The 18,628-nt window shown below is 37.8% G+C and overlaps 2 protein-coding genes and 1 non-coding gene across 3 annotated transcripts; 1 reads left to right on the plus strand and 2 right to left on the minus strand.

Moving 5' to 3' along the window:
* The first annotated feature begins 811 nt into the window (after positions 1–811).
* Positions 812–885, plus strand: TRNAN-GUU (transfer RNA asparagine (anticodon GUU)). Its single transcript has one exon. It is a non-coding gene; the product is annotated as a tRNA-Asn (tRNA).
* A 4,417-nt stretch (positions 886–5,302) lies between these two features.
* On the minus strand, positions 5,303–9,165 carry LOC136208898 (uncharacterized). Its single transcript, XM_066000191.1, has 7 exons — positions 8,651–9,165; positions 8,453–8,549; positions 8,082–8,220; positions 6,221–6,303; positions 5,965–6,099; positions 5,778–5,882; positions 5,303–5,606 (listed from the first exon to the last, which is right to left on the minus strand). Exons 1-7 carry the CDS (start codon positions 8,722–8,724, stop codon positions 5,466–5,468), a joined length of 774 nt encoding a protein of 257 aa, XP_065856263.1. The 5' UTR covers positions 8,725–9,165; the 3' UTR covers positions 5,303–5,465.
* Positions 9,166–9,266: 101 nt separating this feature from the next.
* Positions 9,267–18,313, minus strand: LOC136208897 (protein TIC 62, chloroplastic). The gene is made up of 14 exons (XM_066000190.1): positions 18,022–18,313; positions 17,467–17,584; positions 17,323–17,395; positions 17,199–17,241; positions 16,916–17,092; positions 16,757–16,838; positions 16,594–16,666; positions 16,366–16,476; positions 11,803–11,946; positions 11,352–11,494; positions 10,733–10,930; positions 10,449–10,646; positions 9,748–9,921; positions 9,267–9,649 (listed from the first exon to the last, which is right to left on the minus strand). Exons 1-14 carry the CDS (start codon positions 18,194–18,196, stop codon positions 9,601–9,603), a joined length of 1,758 nt encoding a protein of 585 aa, XP_065856262.1. The 5' UTR covers positions 18,197–18,313; the 3' UTR covers positions 9,267–9,600.
* Positions 18,314–18,628: the final 315 nt, after the last annotated feature.

An 18,628-nucleotide genomic window follows, 5' to 3' on the forward strand; every position in this document is an offset into this window, starting at 1 on the left:
CCGTCATTGTTGTTAATAGTTATTGTAATTGGTTTTAATCATTTTTATTTTGTAACAGACATCAAAATTCAATGTCAATTCTTTTATTTTTCTTTACATCTTTGTGGTTTTCTTTCTGTTATATTTGGGTGAACATACACTCTCTAATTTTAATAGAAAGTATATAAACAATATTTAATATGATATATTTATTCATTTCTAGATTGGTGGAACAGATGAGTAAAAGAGCTTGTCATGAGGTAGTAACATTTATAAATCAATTATGCCCCCATCATCCAGCGTGAGCGTTAATCAGAGGGATTCAGGTTCTGATAGACGAGTTTGACTCCACAAAAATAGTTCACATCCACAGGGAACGGAATCAGTGTGTTGATCCTCTAGCGGCAATTGCGTTTGAGGTTCCACTGGGTGTGACTATACTTGAACAGGTACCTGCAGAGTTAAAAACCCTGCTTAGAGATGACGATATGGGAGTTGCTCTCCCTCGTATGCTTGCTACCTAGAATAGTTGGTCTTTTTATTGTTTTTGTTTTGTTTTCTGCTGGTTTTTTTTTCTGTTCTTTTCTCTTATATGCTTTCCTGTAACGAAAAAAAAAAGCTTGAAAAGTATCCGACTCCAATTATAAAAAAAAAAATAATAAAGTATCCGACTCCAATGGATGTCATATCATTTAGGTTGATTTACAAGAACAAATTTTTTTTTAATGAAATTTTTAATGGGAATAGATGCACTGGTTGGTTGAAGGGTGTTTACAAGTAAAATATATAACGTCGCATGTTAAATAATGGTAGATAGATAATGGAAATATAAGCTGGAATAGCTCAGTTGGTTAGAGCGTGTGGCTGTTAACCACAAGGTCGGAGGTTCGACCCCTCCTTCTAGCGAAATTTTTTTATTCCTCCCATTTTTTATATGCCTTCTAGCGGTCAAATTTCATTTCTCCCCCTCCTTCTAGCGAAATTTTTCTTATTCCTTCCATTTTTTATATATTTCCTAGCGATCAAATTTCATTTCTCCCATCTTTTATATTATTCATGCCAATTTTTTTTATCTTTCTCTCGCAAATTGAAAACAATTGTACATCCATTTCAAAAAAAAAAAAAAAAAGAAGAAGAAGAAGATAATTATACATAGTTTGTTTTATGTGCAAATATAAATATATGATATATTTTTTTTATAAAATAAAATATTTAAAATTGTACTATTAAATTTTGGTGACAATCAAAAACATTTTTTTTTAAAATTACGTTTACCTATTGACAAAATATATCCTAAAATCGAATTGCAGTTGTATAAATCAAATACAAAAAAAAACCCGTGATTTACCTTATTTGCAAATAAATGTGTGCGTATATTATTTTACAAAATAAAGTATTTAAAATTACATCAATAGTATTTTAAAAAAAATTATATTTACTTATTAATAAAATACATACTCTAAAATCGAATTGCAGTTGTGTAAAATGAATTTAAATGTCAATTAAGTTCATAAAACTGTCAAATTAGTAAAAAACGTAAAATGTCCACCATATAATTTATGACTTTAATTTAGGGAATTGTGTTTTGGAGGATTTGTGAGATATGTGAAAATAATTTTTTTAAGATAAAAATATCATTAGTTGTAATCAGAACTTAAAGTATATATCTTTTTTTTGGAAAGATAAAGTATATTTTGTAATACTTTGAAAATATACCACTAATTTTTATTGGCAAACTTTTAACCACATGCCTCTATTTACTAATTGTGAGCAGCTAAATACCACACTCAAATTACTATCACCGCCTTCATTTGGACTTTTTTGACCTTCTCATAATTTTGATCAAAAACTAAAAATTCTCTCTCCAAAATCATAAACCCGAAAAACAATAATTGAAATTATGAAAATAATTGATGTGTAACAACCTGAACCACGAAAATGGACGATTACGAGTCGGAAACATTAAAATTTATGTTTTTTTTATCAAAGAACTCATGAAAATAATACATATTTTTCATGACGATTTTGTATTTTTTGTCACAAAAAATTGGGGAATTTTGCATTTTTCGTCATAAAAAATTGAACGATTTAGTATTTTTCGTCACTAAAAATTTTACGATTTTGCAAATTCAAAATTTGGCCTAAACGGATGCGGCATCCGTTCGGCCCATGGTGGGGGCGGACGTGACACTCCGCCCCACCAATGGTGAGAACGGATGGCGCATCCGTTTAGGCCTATGGTGGGGGCGGATGCGCCATCCGTTCTTGCCATGGGTCGGTCGGAGTGCCGCGTCCGCCCCTACCATGGGCCGAACGGATGCCGCATCCGTTTAGGCCAAATTTTAAATATTTCTCTCAAATTTTTTTTCTCAAATTTTGAATAAAAAATTATGCAAAGGGTAAAATTGTCAAAAGATGGCGGTAGTAAGGAATTTAAGGGCGGTAAATAGCAATACTCTTACTAAGGGTTAGGCAAACCGCATACATTTTTTTTCATAATTTCCCAAAAAAAGAAATTATCTTCCATCTTTTTTATTATTCATGCCATGCCAAAGTTTTTTTTTTTATCTTTCTTTCCAGAAAAAGATGTCAGGTGTAAAATCTGACATTCTTTGGAAAAAAAGATGTCATGTAGTGTAAAATCTTATATGACACCACATTTCGCAATGTGAATGGAAGATATTACAAATACCGAATGGTTGTAATAAACAATGTTATTAGAACCGGACCGGATATCAAATCGGATTTATAATTGGGTCACGGGTCACTTGATCGGACCGAATAGCTCGGATTGGTCGAACCGAATGACGTAATAAATAATTAAATAATATATTAATAATATTACACATAATTTAAAATTATATATCCATATCTATAAACAAATAATATATACTAATTTTAAGTATATTATATCCATAGATTATAAAAGAGAAGTATATATACGAATCTGAAAAAAATTTCATGTCAACCATCAATCTATATCTTATCCTCTCCTTTTATTTTCTTTGCTTTTTGTCATTTTATAAGAAATTAAATGGTTCAGTAACCAAAAAATAATAATTTAAATAACTCATCCTATGCAGTCTAGTCTGCAGTGCTTCATTAATTACACGCCTATCTCCTTGCTAGTTTGCTATTCCTACCCTTTTACCTAAAAAAAATAAAATATCAGAAAAGAAAAAAAAAACTCAGCAGTCGATGGAGAAGCAAACCAAAAAAGGGGAAAATGGTGGTCTGCAAGTCGAAGAAGGAGATGATGGCGGCCTCTTTCTGTATTTTTTTTTGTTCGAAAGTAAAAGGTTTTTTTGAGAGAGTTTCTTACATTTTCAGTCTGGATCTATAAAACTAAAGGTTTTTTTGAGAGATTCTTCCATTTTCAGTTTGGATCTGTAAAACTAAAGGTTTTTTTTAGAGGCTTTCTTCCATTTTAAGTTTGAATCTTTAAAACTAAAGGGTTTTTTTCAGTTTAAATCTGTAAAACTAACTGAACTTTTTTTCTTAATTAAAAAACCGGGGTCACACCGGTTTCCGGCCGGACCCCGGTTCATTCCGGTTTTTTATACATAAAGAAACTCGGTATCATCCAGACCGGAGATCTGGCCGGTTTCCGGTCGAACCGGCCGGTCCGATCCGGGTTTAATAACATTGGTAATAAAATACCGTGATACCATACGAATATAAAACTTACTACGTGGTATTTATGAAACTCGGACAACACGATCCCGTTTTAAAAGTTTTGGCTCGAAAAGTCTTAAAAAACTTTGTCAAGGATCCATTTGTTATTGCAATCACGTCTGATTCCTTAAATCACAGACCTAGTGGGTTCAAGGGATATCAGGCTCCTATATACATACATACGTTCACCTATCAACAGGTGACACGTAACACGTCTCGTTCCTAAGCTTACAATCGTCTTCTATAGTTCAATCACAGTAGAACAAGCACAACTCCTTAAATTTACAATTTTAGCTTTAATTTATTGTCGTGATTTTCCTCAAGTCAAACTGACTTAATCATTGCAATGGATTAGTCGGACAACAACCTCCTTTGAAGCTTTTAACAAATGTTTTAATATTTATTTAATTTCAATAAAATTATTATTTTAATTTTTATATATTCATTTAAAATATACATGTAACATTTAAAATTTTTCAAAAACAACCACAACTACAGCTACGTTGTAACAATCCAAACTAATAAATCCTTAATTGCACCTACAAATAATTACAATTGGAACCAATTAAAATTAACTTGAGTATTTAAAAGCCTCAAACTGCTTAAGCTAGATTTGGAGCTTCAATGTTTTTAGAGTATTGCTATTTACCGCCCCTAAATTCCTTACTACCGCCTCCTTTTGACAATTTTGCCCTTTGCATAATTTTTGTTTCAAAATTTGAGAAAAAAATTTTGAGAGAAAATTTCAAAATTTGGCCTAAACGGATGCGGCATCCGTTCGGCCCATGGTGGGGGCGGACGCGGCACTCCGACCGACCCATGGCGAGAACGGATGGCGCATCCGCCCCCACCATGGGCCGGGCGGATGCACCATCCGTTCTCACCATGGGTGGGGCGGAGTGCCGCGTCCGCCCCCACCATGGGCCGAACGGATGCCGCATCCGTTTAGGCCAAATTTTGAATGTGCAAAATCGTAAAAATTTTAGTGACGAAAAATACTAAATCGTTCAATTTTTTATGACGAAAATTGCAAAATTCCCTAATTTTTTGTGACAAAAAATACAAAATCGTCATGAAAAATATGTATTATTTTCATGAGTTCTTTGATAAAAAAAACGTAAATTTTATGTTTCCGACTCGTAATCGTCTATTTTCGTGGTTCAAGTTGTTACACATCAATTATTTTCATAATTTCGATTATTGTTTTTCGGGTTTATGATTTTGGAGAGAGAATTTTTAGTTTTTGATCAAAATTATGAGAAGGGAAAAAAAGTCCAAATGGAGGCGGTGATAGTAATTTGGGGGCGGTATTTAACAGCTCACATGTTTTTAATGTCAAGCAATTTTGGATCCAAAAAAAAAAACTTAGGTCATCAAGGTTGGGCTTAAATTTTGCTTCTATCAAGGCAAAAGAACGACACCGTTGTGGATTGGACGCGGGCGGCAAAACAAACCCATTCATTTACTAGGATATAATTAGCATCCCACTGATCAAAATGAAGAGGCGAATGGTTCCCGACAGAAAGGGGTGCACTAACACCCCATGCTACCCCGTCTCTAGATCCAAGTAAAAGTCATGTTTATGGATTCTTTTATTGGTCTCATAATTGTTCCATGTACCGTTATTTAATCCCACAATTGCTCCAAATTGAAATCATTGAAAACAAAATTATAATTTCATTAGAAGTATATCTACACTTTAGAAAAAAACGTGAAGTACCAAATTTGATCCTTATCGCTATCCTATCCCTATGATTATTGTGATCCCACAAAAAACATTGGACGATAATATTACAACTGAATCACCATTTCTAAGAATCATCATTTTCATCATCATCATCAAACTTAGTTCGAAATATGTAATCTTCACCCTCTAATTCTTCTTGAAACAGACTCATTGTTGGTATCTCAACCTTTTTGCTTGTCTCCTTATCATTCAAAGACCTCTTTCCCTGAAAAATAAGTCCATCCATGGTTTTGAAGAAACATCAAAACACAACTAGCAAAGCAAAACAATTCATATAAATTATCAAAAACGTTCTCTTAAGGCGTCCGGCGAGTACATAAATTCCGATTAAAATGATATGAAAGCTATTAAAGATTAAAAAATGTTGGTACTTTACCTTCCTCAAGATATAAAAGAAATAATGGAATCCATCGCCAAAGGTACTCCACTCAACGGACCATGTTAGTTCCGGAGCATCAAATAAAGGGCGCCTGAAGTGTGGCTGCAGAATATGAATGTTCAATAACCAAGAATAGCACTGATATAAAAGCCAATTTGAAGAAAAAAAGAGAGTGGTGCTTCACCTGGCCAAATGAAATTGAGATGAAAATACCATCTGGTTTTAGAACCCGGTGAACATTAGCAAGCATGGCGTTGACTTGGGCAACAGTTGCAGGTTTTGGATTCCATGGATCACCACTGTTGACAAACAGTACATCCTTTCAAGTATAGGGGGAAATAAGCATAAGTATATATTCACATTCATATTCATCTCTCACTAACCACTCTTGCACACACGAGTGTGTAAAACGCGATCGAAAAGGTGTAAGTCTAGCTTACCATGGTTCCTTTCTCAATAACCACATCAAAAGACTCGTTGCCAAAGGGCAGATCTAGCATGTCTGCTTCCACCACTCTTATTTCTGAGGAAAAAGAAAACGAAAAATCTAAGAATCATAGACTTGGACTTCATTTTTACAGCTTAGAATTAGAAACCAACACTTATTGGAGACTTTTATGCACAATGAAACTAGATAAATAGGTGAGCATAACCATAAATTCATATAAGCAATCTCCCTGTTTCCACTAAAAATATGCATGTTATCAGAAAAGTTCTGCTTGACGTCTTAAGATCATAGTTGTCAAATCGAGATTCAACTCAATCGAAATCCACATTTTGCGAATCAAATTGTAAGATTCAGTTCAAATTCATAATATTATAAAAAATAAAATATTTACCATGTTAAACTCAAAATATTATCAAATATTAGTCTACCTTGGCGCAACGGTAAAACGTTGTTGTCGTGTGACCAGAGGTCACGGGTTCGAGTCCTAGGAGCGGCCTCTTGCCAAATAAATTGGCAAGGGAAGGCTTGCCCCCAGTACACCCTTGTGGTGGGACCCCTTCCCGAACCCTCGCTCGGCGGGGACGCGTAGTGCACCGGGCCGTCCATTAGTCTAGTGCAATTTTAATGTCAAAAAAGAAAGCATATCAACTAAGTACTTACAATTCAAATCTAATGCAAATACAATCCTAATAAAACTAATTCACAAATCAGACTCTGTTTAAAACTTAGTGGACATGGACAGCTTGAGCTTATGACTTTTTTTATTTTGCCTTGTTGTCAACTTGATAATGATGAAATGAAACTAGTTTGAGTTGATAACTTGATAAATAACAATCGGACTGGAGGATAGTGATTTAGTTGTTAGTGTTGTTGAAGTTTTTGATGAACAATGATGAAGATCCGACTCGAAATGGAGCTGAATCAAATCGTATTATTTGAATCATGAATCATAAGATTCTATTACAATTTAGATTCACCCTATAGATTCGACTCGAAATAGAGCTGAATCGAATCGAATAGTACGATTCGAATCGTGAATCGTAAGATTCTAACAACAGTGCTTAAGATGCTTCTAATAGTGAATCGTAAGATTCGGATTGTGTATCCGATTTTACCCTTGTCTTTTCATTTACTCAAAGAATGAAAGTATCTTGTAATTTAGAACCGTATTTAATCCATTTTTTAGAACCAATTAGAATTAAGTTTGTTTAAGCTCGAGTCTTTCTAAAACAAGGTAATTTAGTCTTAACCACTCCGAGGAAAAAAGTCTTAACCACTCAATTTTATCCTAAATTTGAGGCTAATTATAGCTCCTTAATAGTAGTGAAATCAACAAAAACAGATACAATGGAATGGAGGGAGTGTCACACAAGCCAATGAAGTTTACTTTCAATCGCACACAAAAGAATTGGATACAAGCTATGTTGCATGGAAACAGAGCCGCAAACTGAAACGGAAATGAAAATGGAATCGGACGCTGGAAAATGTTATTTCTAAAAAAACATAGTTAGGAAACGGCAATGGAAATGGAAAAGAAATGGATACGAAACACGGAAACACTAATAAAAAAAGAGTTTCCGTGCAACATAGGATACAAGAGTCAAATAGCAAAATTTCAACACTTCACTTGGTGTGTGATATATTATGCATTATGATTTGTGAAATTGCTAACAAAAGTAGCAAATTCAAATACTCAATCCTCTTAACTGAAACATCACTATACCTCTTTATTTGGAAAATGACATCAACAATCAAGATCGTCATAACTTTGAAACTTGAAAACGTTGGGCATTAAGCAGGTCACATATGAAAAGACAAGCATACAACAACAAATAAACACAAAGAAAATGCACCTTTATAACCCTTGGCAGATAACCGTTGCTGCATCTTCTCCACCGCAATTATAGACAAATCAATGCAGGTTATATCAGTAATTCCATCATCATACAAATGCTCACACAACTGCGAGTTCCCGCAACCAAGCTCCCATACCTTCATCATCAAACTCTATCATCAGTAAGTGTTACCAAACACCATTTTTCAAATGCTCAAGAAGTTTCTCAATAACTAGAATTGCATATGCAACTCAACAATATAATAATTAACAACTTGAAATGAACATATGCAACAAAATGATAACTTTGAGAGAATTAAGGATTGAAAAAATGGAACTTTAATTTTCATATAGATTGAAAAATTGTTGTTTCATAAAGAGAGGTTTTACTGAAGAATTGGGGCTGATATGGGATTGAATGAGATGACGAAAATGAGAGTAGTCTTTGAACCATTCATAATGTTCCTCTTTTGAGAATCTCTCATTCCTACAGATACAATAGCTAAACATTAATTCACGGGAAAAAAAAATTAATCCCCAAAAATGAAATTCTTTTATGAGGAACGGAGACAAGAAATTAATTGTTACCAATAGTTGGGATCTAGGTATTCCAGAACAGAAGAGGGAGCTACATCGTCCTTATCTTTTGAAGTCTGATTCATCTCCAATTGACAGTTCAAAATTGGATCACCTCCTTCCTGCTTCGCAATTCGCTAACAAAACCCTAAACCCTGTTCTTATTTCTTAAGGTCTTGGGTCGAACGACTACAGTTATTAGTTGGCAGCGGCAATACACTACCCATAAAGTTGAAGCCCAAAGAAGGGCCCGACTGAAAGATCACTTCTTTGGAGTTGGGTAGTAGGGTTCAAAATCTGTTGAATTTTTCCACCTACTCATTGATCGCTGCTCAGCTATTATTCAGCGCAACATTATGTTTGAAACTTTTTACAAGAAAGGGCTGGGGGGAGTGTTAGAAATTTTTTCAAAGAAAATCATCCAACTATCTTTTGCTTAGTTGAGCATACCGTTTGATGAGAATAATACGGTATCATAAACATAAGTAAATGAAGTTAAAACGAAACACAGGCAGAAAACTATCAGATAATACACTCGCTAGGAATAAATAAAAGGCTGTTCTTGTTATCTTGTTCATCAATTGATACTTATAATAGACCTGTAACCTGTTATCTACATGGGTTGGAGTAGACAAAAAAAAAAAACTTCATGTTTTTCCAAATCAAAATGAATGTGAGGTTGAAGTGGTTTACATCTTCAATATTAGCACCAATTAGTGCCAATAAACAAATCATAGAATAGAAACAAAAATAACAAATAAAGATAAACATACTTGTTTAAAAATTTAATAGAAACAATATATATTCATGGAACAGACTCCGGCAAGATCAGCAACCAGCCTCTTGGTATATTACATGGTGCAAGGTCTCAAGTGGAAATGTCAGTGATTGAGGATTGCTTTCAAATGCACATCACTTTTCTCTGTTTTATTCTTCTTGGTGGGAGCTTTTTCAGTTCAATTTCAACTTTGTGACGGGGAGGGAGAAGTTGGAGGCTTCAAGTCTTCATACCTTGTTTTCAATAAGAATAGAGAAACACTCAAAAGGGTGTAATTCTGATCTTTCTCATGGCACAAAAAGGAGCAAATTGTATAAGGAATGAAGCTTACATGGCATAAGGTGAAAGTGGCTTTTGCTTTGGTGCTGCCTCTTGTTGCTTATCACTTGGTGAGGTTGGAGGTGCACTGTTGCCTGCCTTAGGCCCTCCATTCACTGATGATATTGAAGGCAATCCCACTGATGCAGTTGGAGATGGTGAAGTTGGTGGTTTTAGATCATCGTATCTGAAAAATTATTGAGTTCTAAATTGCAAGGAACAAGGTAATTACTAATAACCATCAAATTTGCACTTAGCATTAAATTTTGGACAAGAAAAATGGAAGGATGTGAAATTCAAGGCATCCTCCAGGGAATTAAAGCTTGCTTAACTCTTGATTTCATTCAACAATCCGGACTGGCGGGATACTCATTTCAGGCAGAGACAGATATTTGATAATTAAAACATCTGAATAGCCAGAAAAGGCCAGGTAACTCTTATCTTATGTAATGACATGAACTAGTTGAGTTGATGCTTTTCTAATTCCAGTATGCCATAGCTTGAAATGCATTTACTCACTGAAAGAAGCTCAATATTGTGGATTGATATTAAGACCCAAGCAGTTTGTTGGTGATAACTTATACCAAACTGAGCATAGTTTTTATGCAATGAAAGAGAAGCATGATACAGAGAGAACACTTTACTTGAGCTGCTTTTTTCTGTCTTTTTTTTTTCTATTATCTTATATAATACTTTGATAACTGATATACTTACGCCATGTAGGGAGAACGACTCGAAGCCAAACCCAGAGGAGTATTATTCTCGGAACCAATGCTAGCTGTTACTTTTGCTACATCATTGCCTCCAGCTGCTGTTGATTCAACTTCCGCTGCTGATGAGACATCGAGGCGTACTTCCTTGGGACCACTTGGTGTAGGCCTCGGGGAGGTAGGAGGCTTTAAATCCTCATAACTACCAGAAATATATCAAACGAATAATCTTTTAAGAGGAATATTTGGTAGATAAACTGAAAGGAAGGCACTGAAAAGAAGGCTTACGCTGTATAAGGAGAAAGAGGTCTTGCTATCTTTGCTTCTACTGGGGATGATATTGTCTCAGGAATAGCAGATACCGATGAGCTTGTTTGTGGATCTGCTGTATCAGGCTTCGGCGTTGTATCTACAGGACTGCCACTTTCTTTCTGACCAGTAACTTGGGTTGGACAAGGGGAAGTAGGTGGCTTCAAATCCTCATAGCTGTAAAGCATAGTGATAAGAAAAACTGAAGTGTCGAGAGAACCATAAAAGGACAAGTTCGGACAACAATACAGAAAGAAGATCAATTAAGCTCCAACTGGACTTGAAATAAAATAACCCTCACTGCAAAATGAATAAACAAATAAATGAATCTCACATTCTACTTCACTTAACAGAGCCTACATGTCTCCCTTGAAGGCAGAAAGCCTGCAAGAGGCCATATGGCCAAGTGCAGCATTTGCAAGAACCTAACTCAATATGTTGTTGAGGCCAACCCCAAAAAATGAACAGCAGTCAAGTCTACTATATATATAATACACTCATGGAAAGGAGTTTGAAGTCTTATTATCTTTCCAATCTGTTTAATTTTGCACTTGTTGGAGTAGGTGCTGAAACTGAGGAAATGGAAGATTGGCCTTACGCTGTATATGGAGAGAGTGGTCTTTTTACCACAGCTTTTGGTTGCTCAGCTTCCTTCTCAATGGGAGGGCTTGGACTTGGAGGCTCAGCTGCAACTTTCGGAGAAGTAGCAAGCTCAAGCTTCTTTACTGCTGCTACTGGTTCCTGAGGAGCACACAAGAAATGTTGCAGTGGCTTCTCTGTTTATATTTGTGATACAACAAGTTTCAGTTAATAGATTGTATTATGGTTGTTCACTCTATCTTCCTTATAGTGCACAGAAATTAAGATGAAAATAATTATTTCACTCTTATGGGAAGGAACGGATGGAAGACCTATTTATAGTAGTTGCATATCTGGTCACTGGCCTACTGTTTTCAAAAAAAATCTTTTGAAGTAATAAATTATGATGTCACTTATGGAATTGATATTTCTCATTCTTTGTGGGAAAAGTGGATAGAGTTTTAGTTTACCTTCGGTGGAACTCGTTGAGATGGTATTTTTTGAAGGAGCTTATCCACGGGAGTGAGTGGTGCAGTTGTCTCTGCAATTACTTCCACTACTTTGCAGTATGAAAGCTCAAGGTTTTTAGCCATAAAGGCCATGAATTCAGCAATCTGCAAAAATAGGAATGCAAATAGGTTGATTTAGCAAACATGGTAAACTCGGTACACATACAAAATAGAAAAGTAAGAACATTAAAGTATGCACTCCGTAAATATATTCTGTCTGAGGAAATTTTTGATGAAATGAAAGAAAAAATGGGAAGGTTATGATAGCTCCTGTAAACATATGATCTTGGGTAAATACATCAGGGGCCCTGCTTGGCCCCAACAACCAATTAGCCCCTGAACTTTAGAGATGTCTCATTAGCCCCCTGGACTTACTTAAGGTGACCTATTGACCCCTCTAAACTTACTTAAAGCGACCTACTGGCACCCTAAATGATGCGGACATCCTAACTGGGATCAATAATAACACGCGCCTTGGCGGATCTCCTCTCGGCGTTCCCACAGAGGTTGTATCTAAGAGGGCGGATCCACTGGACACGCGAGCGGGGCGGATCTAGGCGTATGCCATGAGGCGTACCAACAACTACACTGGGCGGATCTCAAGTTTACTTCCTGCCGAAGGAATTCACCAACAACCTCTGACGCTCCGTACCTGCACCTCTGTACCTGTTGTCTAGGCGCATCACCTATCTTACCCTTTTATTGTTAACCATATTGTAACCCTAATAGGGGTAGTCCCTGTCCTTTACTGATCAATTAGAGGTTGTATTTAAACCCTCATTTTGTAAGGATAAGGGAACTTTTATCAATCAAATATCATTTCTCATTGAGATTAAGGTGTATGTGGTGATGGTTAAGGCGAATCACGAGGCCGCCCAAAGGGGCGAAAGAGAGATGCCGAATGAAGTGACCCGCCTACTTGGCGAGTATCAAGATCTGTTCCCCGACGAACTGCCGAGTGGGTTACCACCTTTGAGAGATATCCAACATCATATCGATCTGGTGCCTGGGGCTAGTTTGCCAAGCCTCCCACATTATCGAATGAGCCCAAAGGAGAATGATGTCATGAGACAAAAAGTGGAGGAACTCATCGAGATGGGATACGTTAGGGAGAGTATGAGTCCTTGCGCTGTTCCAGCTTTACTTACACCGAAGAAGGATGGGTCTTGGCGGATGTGTGTTGACAGTAGGGCTATTAACAAGATCACCATCAAGTATAAGTTCCTGATTCCAAGGTTGGATGACATGTTGGACCAACTTGGCGGATCTCGAGTCTTCTCCAAGATTGATCTCAGGAGTGGGTATCATCAGATACGAATCCGATCTGGGGATGAGTGGAAGACTGCCTTCAAGACAAGAGATGGATTGTATGAATGGTTAGTTATGCCCTTTGGGATGACCAACGCCCCTAGTACTTTTATGAGACTGATGAATCAGGTGCTTCGCCCAGTGATTGGGAAGTTCGTAGTTGTGTATTTTGACGACATTTTGATCCACAGCCAGACCTTGGCGGAACATGAAGAGCACTTGCAGACAGTGTTTGACCTGTTAAGGAAACACCAACTATACGCCAACACCAAGAAGTGTGACTTTGTCATGGAGAGCTTAGTTTTCCTTGGATTCGTGGTCAGCGGGAGTGGAATCCAAGTTGATGGGGAGAAAGTAAGAGCCATCCGAGAATGGCCTACTCCGAGGAACGTGGGGGATATCAGGAGTTTTCATGGGCTAGCAACGTTTTATCGCCGATTCATTAAGAACTTCAGTTCCATAGTGGCCCCGTTGACGGAATGTTTGAAGAAGGGAAAGGGGTTCGAGTGGGCGGACGCCCAAGAAGAGAGCTTCGCCTTGATCAAGGAAAAGCTGAGTACAGCGCCAGTGCTGGCGTATCCCGATTTTGACAAACTGTTTGAAGTTGAGTGTGATGCCAGTGGAATTGGGATTGGTGGTGTCTTGATGCAAGAAAAGAGGCCCATTGCATACTTCAGTGAGAAGCTCTGTGAGGCACGGCAAAGGTGGGCAACGTATGATCAAGAGTTTTATGCTGTAGTGAGGGCATTGAAAGTATGGGAACATTACTTGGTGGGAAAAGAGTTCATCCTCTACACTGACCATCAAGCTCTCAAATACCTGGGAAGTCAGAAGCAACTTCGAAGCGCCATGCACGCCCGGTGGTCTGCCTTCATAGATAAGTTCCCCTATAAGCTTATCCATAAGGCGGAAAAACAGAACATAGTGGCGGACGCCTTGAGTCGGAGGGTTGCACTAATAAAAACAGTCAACCTGGAGACCGATTGTTTCGAACACATCAGAGGAGAGTACCTGGCGGATCCTGACTTTGGAAGTATCTGGGAGAAGTGCCAGCGCCAACCTGGGGATGGGGCGTATCACTTGATGGATGAGTATCTAATGAGGGGCAACCAACTTTGTTTACCCTGCACTTCTATCCGTAAGAAGGTGGTCCGAGATCTACATGGCGGATCCCTGGGGGGACATTTTGGGCGAGACAAGACATATGCAGCAGTGAGTTCCCGTTATTTCTGGCCCAAAATGAGAAGAGATGTGGCGTACCTGGTAGAACGATGCTATATCTGCCAGACCGCCAAGGGACACGCTACAAATGCTGGCTTCAGCTATCCTTGCCTGTACCAGAAACCATATGGGAGGATCTGTCCATGGATTTTGTCCTAGGGTTACCCAGAACTCAGAGAGGCATGGATTCCATCTTTGTGGTTGTTGACCGGTTTTCGAAAATGGCACACTTCATACCATGCCGTAAGACTAACGACGCCTCAGCGACTGCCAAGCTATTCTTCAAAGAGGTTGTCAGACTACATGGTGTACCAAAGAGCATTGTCTCAGACCGTTACACAAAGTTCCTGAGTCACTTCTGGCGGACCTTGTGGGCTCTTTTTGATACTTCTCTGAAGTTTAGTACCACCGCCCACCCTCAGACAGACGGACAGACAGAAGTGGTCAATCGGACTCTGGGAAACTTACTGCGCAGCAAATGTAAGGATAAGCCCAGGATGTGGGACGTGGTTTTAGCACAAGCTGAGTTCGCCTACAATGGATCTGTACACTCGGGAACTGGGAAGTCACCCTTTGAGGTGGTATACACTAAGACCCCGAATCACGTCCTTGATATAGCCCATTTTCCCAAAGGAAACGTGACTGCAAACCAGCTAGCCAAAGACTATGTCCAGATGCACCAAGAGGTGAAGGAGACTCTTGAGGAGAGAAACCAGAAACTAAAAGCTAAGGCGGATGAGCACCGCAGGGACCTACAGTTCGAAGTGGGAGATGAGGTTATGGTACACTTGGGAAAAGAGAGACTCGCCAACGCCACAAGCAGCAAGCTTCGACCGAGAAAGTACGGGCCATATAAGATCACCAAGAAGGTCAATGCCAATGCCTATCACATAGCTTTGCCAAATTGGCTTGGTAAAGTCTCACCGGCGTTCAATGTTCGTGACCTTAGCCCGTGGAAGTCAGATGGCCCTTTGGAGAACAACACAGACAAGCCAGTGCCGAATTCTTTTAAAGAAGGAGAGAATGATGCGGACATCCTAACTGGGATCAATAATAACAAGCGCCTTGGCGGATCTCCTCTCGGCGTTCCCACAGAGGTTGTATCTAAGAGGGCGGATCCCCTGGACACGCGAGCGGGGCGGATCTAGGCGTACGCCATGAGGCGTACCAACAACTACACTGGGCGGATCTCAAGTTTACTTCCTGCCGAAGGAATTCACCAACAACCTCTGACGCTCCGTACCTGCACCTCTGTACCTGTTGTCTAGGCGCATCACCTATCTTACCCTTTTATTGTTAACCATATTGTAACCCTAATAGGGGTAGTCCCTGTCCTTTACTGATCAATTAGAGGTTGTATTTAAACCCTCATTTTGTAAGGATAAGGGAACTTTTATCAATCAAATATCATTTCTCATTGAGATTAAGGTTTATACCTTTGTTTATCGGGATTCACTCATTCTAGTCTAGCTAGAGAAGAAGATCTTTGTTGGTTTACGATTAAAACCTCCATTTATCGCTTTCAATCTGTATCACTAAACTTGATTAGACTGATACGCGCTTCAACTTGTCCAAATCTCCTCTTACGGTTCCACGTAGCAATAGGGGGTTAATCATGTTATGTTAAGCAAGTTCAGGGGCTGATGAGACATCCTTAAAGTTCAGGGGCCAATCAGTTTTTTGGGCCAAGTTCAGCGAAGCCCTGATATATTCAGCCTATGATCTATATACATAAGGAGTCTAAAACAAATATGAACCAAAAGAAGTAGCACAATAGATTTGATCAACGACTCACGTTGATTATCAATCATATCACTCTCCCGAAAGAGATGCAGAAATTGCGTGCTATAAGGAACAGCAGTTCATTTATTCATTTTTTATATATCCTAAGACTAATGTTTTGGGTAATTTTGTATGATATTGTTGTCAGGTAGAGTATGTTTAAAATATTTAAGCCAAGTCTTGAAATGTAAAATAATCTAATATAAGAAATACCTGAAGATTAGACACCTGGCCACCAAATAAAGTATCCTCCTTTGAAAGGGTTAGATTATGAGTTTCTTTGTAAGCATCAGTTGGCCGCTCCATTCCTCCAGGTCTCACTATCTGAAAAGCACTATACAGTGATCAAGATGAAACTACATGAATACCAAGAGATGTAGAAGCTATGCATTAAAGGAAAAGAAAAAATGAATATCTGCAGTTGATGATGGAAGTACTTACAGTGTACGGAATACCACTTGCGATGAGTGCTTCTTCTGCTTTCCTCTTCCAAATCAGGACACCCCAAAACAAACTGTAGAACACAAGGCAATTCTAATAACTCCTGTCACTCATATTAATGCAAATACAAATTATCCTTCTCTATTGGATAGCAGAAAATTACTTGAGAATAGCTGCCGGAAATCCTACTTTGTTTGTTCCCAATGATGAAACCATAAAAAAGTGTTTTACTTTCGCAACAGTTGCTGCATATGGAAAAAGGAAGAATTAGCACACTTTATGGCAATGACAAGAGTCCTGTCTGTGCAATGTCTCATTTTACCTGCATCAACAAGGTTTTTGGTGGCCAGATAATCGATTCGATAAGGTCCCGTAATGTCAAACACCTCCTTCTCACTGGCCCCAATGCAGCAGAAAACAAGAGATGCATTGCCTAATGCTTGTACAATCTGATTTGGTTTCTCTAAGTCACATTCTACAATTTCAAGCTTCTCTACAGCTGGGCTAAAGAACAAAAAAAAGCTGTTATCTTCTATACCTAGGGTTCCCTTAATTCCATATCCTATCACTTACAAACAATCAAAATTCACTACATAATATCTTACGCTGAACTTCTTCACTGCCATCAAGCTTCAATTGCTTAACACTCTGCAGATGATATGTTGTTCAGTACATTGTATAGTTTGGTACCAAAAAAGAAATGTTGCTTTTCATTACATAAGGTTGTACCTGCACAAGAGTTTGTGCTCTCTGAGCACTCCTGACACCAGCACGGACTCGAAATCCAAGTTTAATTAGCTCCCTGAAGCAAGGAAAGGTTGTCAATAACATTACAAACCAGGCATCATATGAAAATAGAGAAGTAAAAATTACCTCACAGTTCGGGATCCAACTTTACCAGTAGCACCAGCAACAAATGCAACATTATCATCTTTCACATTCATATCCCCCGGAATTGCTTCAACTGCCGCTGAGCTGAATTTAGTAACGCCTTGCATAAATCCATGGACATTAATTGCACATAAAAAGAAGTGATTTAGTACAATGGCAAAGCTTCAACCTTGAACTAGAATGCAAAATAATATTTTAGGAAAAAGGAAAAACATTGAATATGGAATACAAACTCCAATACCTCCCCCCTCATCAACAGGACTGCATTGTCATGTGTTTTACTTGTTTCTTACAGTCCATTCAATTCAATTAAGGATTTTTATACTGATGCAATTAGCTTAATTAAACAAAAGTACCCTAATAGAGGACATTTCAATTGCAAGGAAAACCTATCCATCCTACATGCCGTAGGAAGATGAAGATCATAACCAAGATAGAAGAAATCAATCAAAGAGTGAAAATCACAAGATACCCATATGAAAATTTAACAAATTGATCAAATGTAGAACACTAAACAAAGAATGGCTGGTAATGCACCTGAGGATTGAGCTCTAATATCAATAATTTTGAGCTTTCTGGCAGGTGGGTTCTTGCTAAAAGCGGGAAACCTGAGGACTTGGCCATGTATAGAAGTTTTCTCAAGGAGCTGAGTCTTGGTGAAAGAAGTGGGTATGGTGGTTACAGTTGATGAAGGAAGGGAGCAACTTTCCATTTTGATGGAGTTGAAGTTGGTTAACACTTAGACTGTTGTTAGTGTTAAGAAAAATGGAGATCGAAAAAGTGAAGTCTAGTGGTGGATTTTTGGGCTTAGCAGTTGTGGTATTCCCTCCATTGTGTGTAGATATGACGGTCCCATTAATCCATTACAATGTCTTGTTGCTCAAATTGTGGCTATTAGCAATTTCGATCTATTATTCACTTTTAAAGCTTTTCTTATTAAAAAAAAATGTAAATTATAGTTCACCCAACTTTTTCATCCCGAACTTCAAAGCCGTACATTAAAATCACTCAAATTTTGATTTTTGCTAATATAAAAGTCTCTTATAAAATAAATGATGTCAAAATGATAGTTAACGAATTCAAAATAGATATATCTAAGAAATAAAGTTGTTTCCATATTTTGTCGAATATTGTTTCTATGAAA

The sequence above is a fragment of the Euphorbia lathyris genome, chromosome 10 (genome assembly GCF_963576675.1).
Source record: "Euphorbia lathyris chromosome 10, ddEupLath1.1, whole genome shotgun sequence".
Taxonomy (NCBI): domain Eukaryota; kingdom Viridiplantae; phylum Streptophyta; class Magnoliopsida; order Malpighiales; family Euphorbiaceae; genus Euphorbia; species Euphorbia lathyris.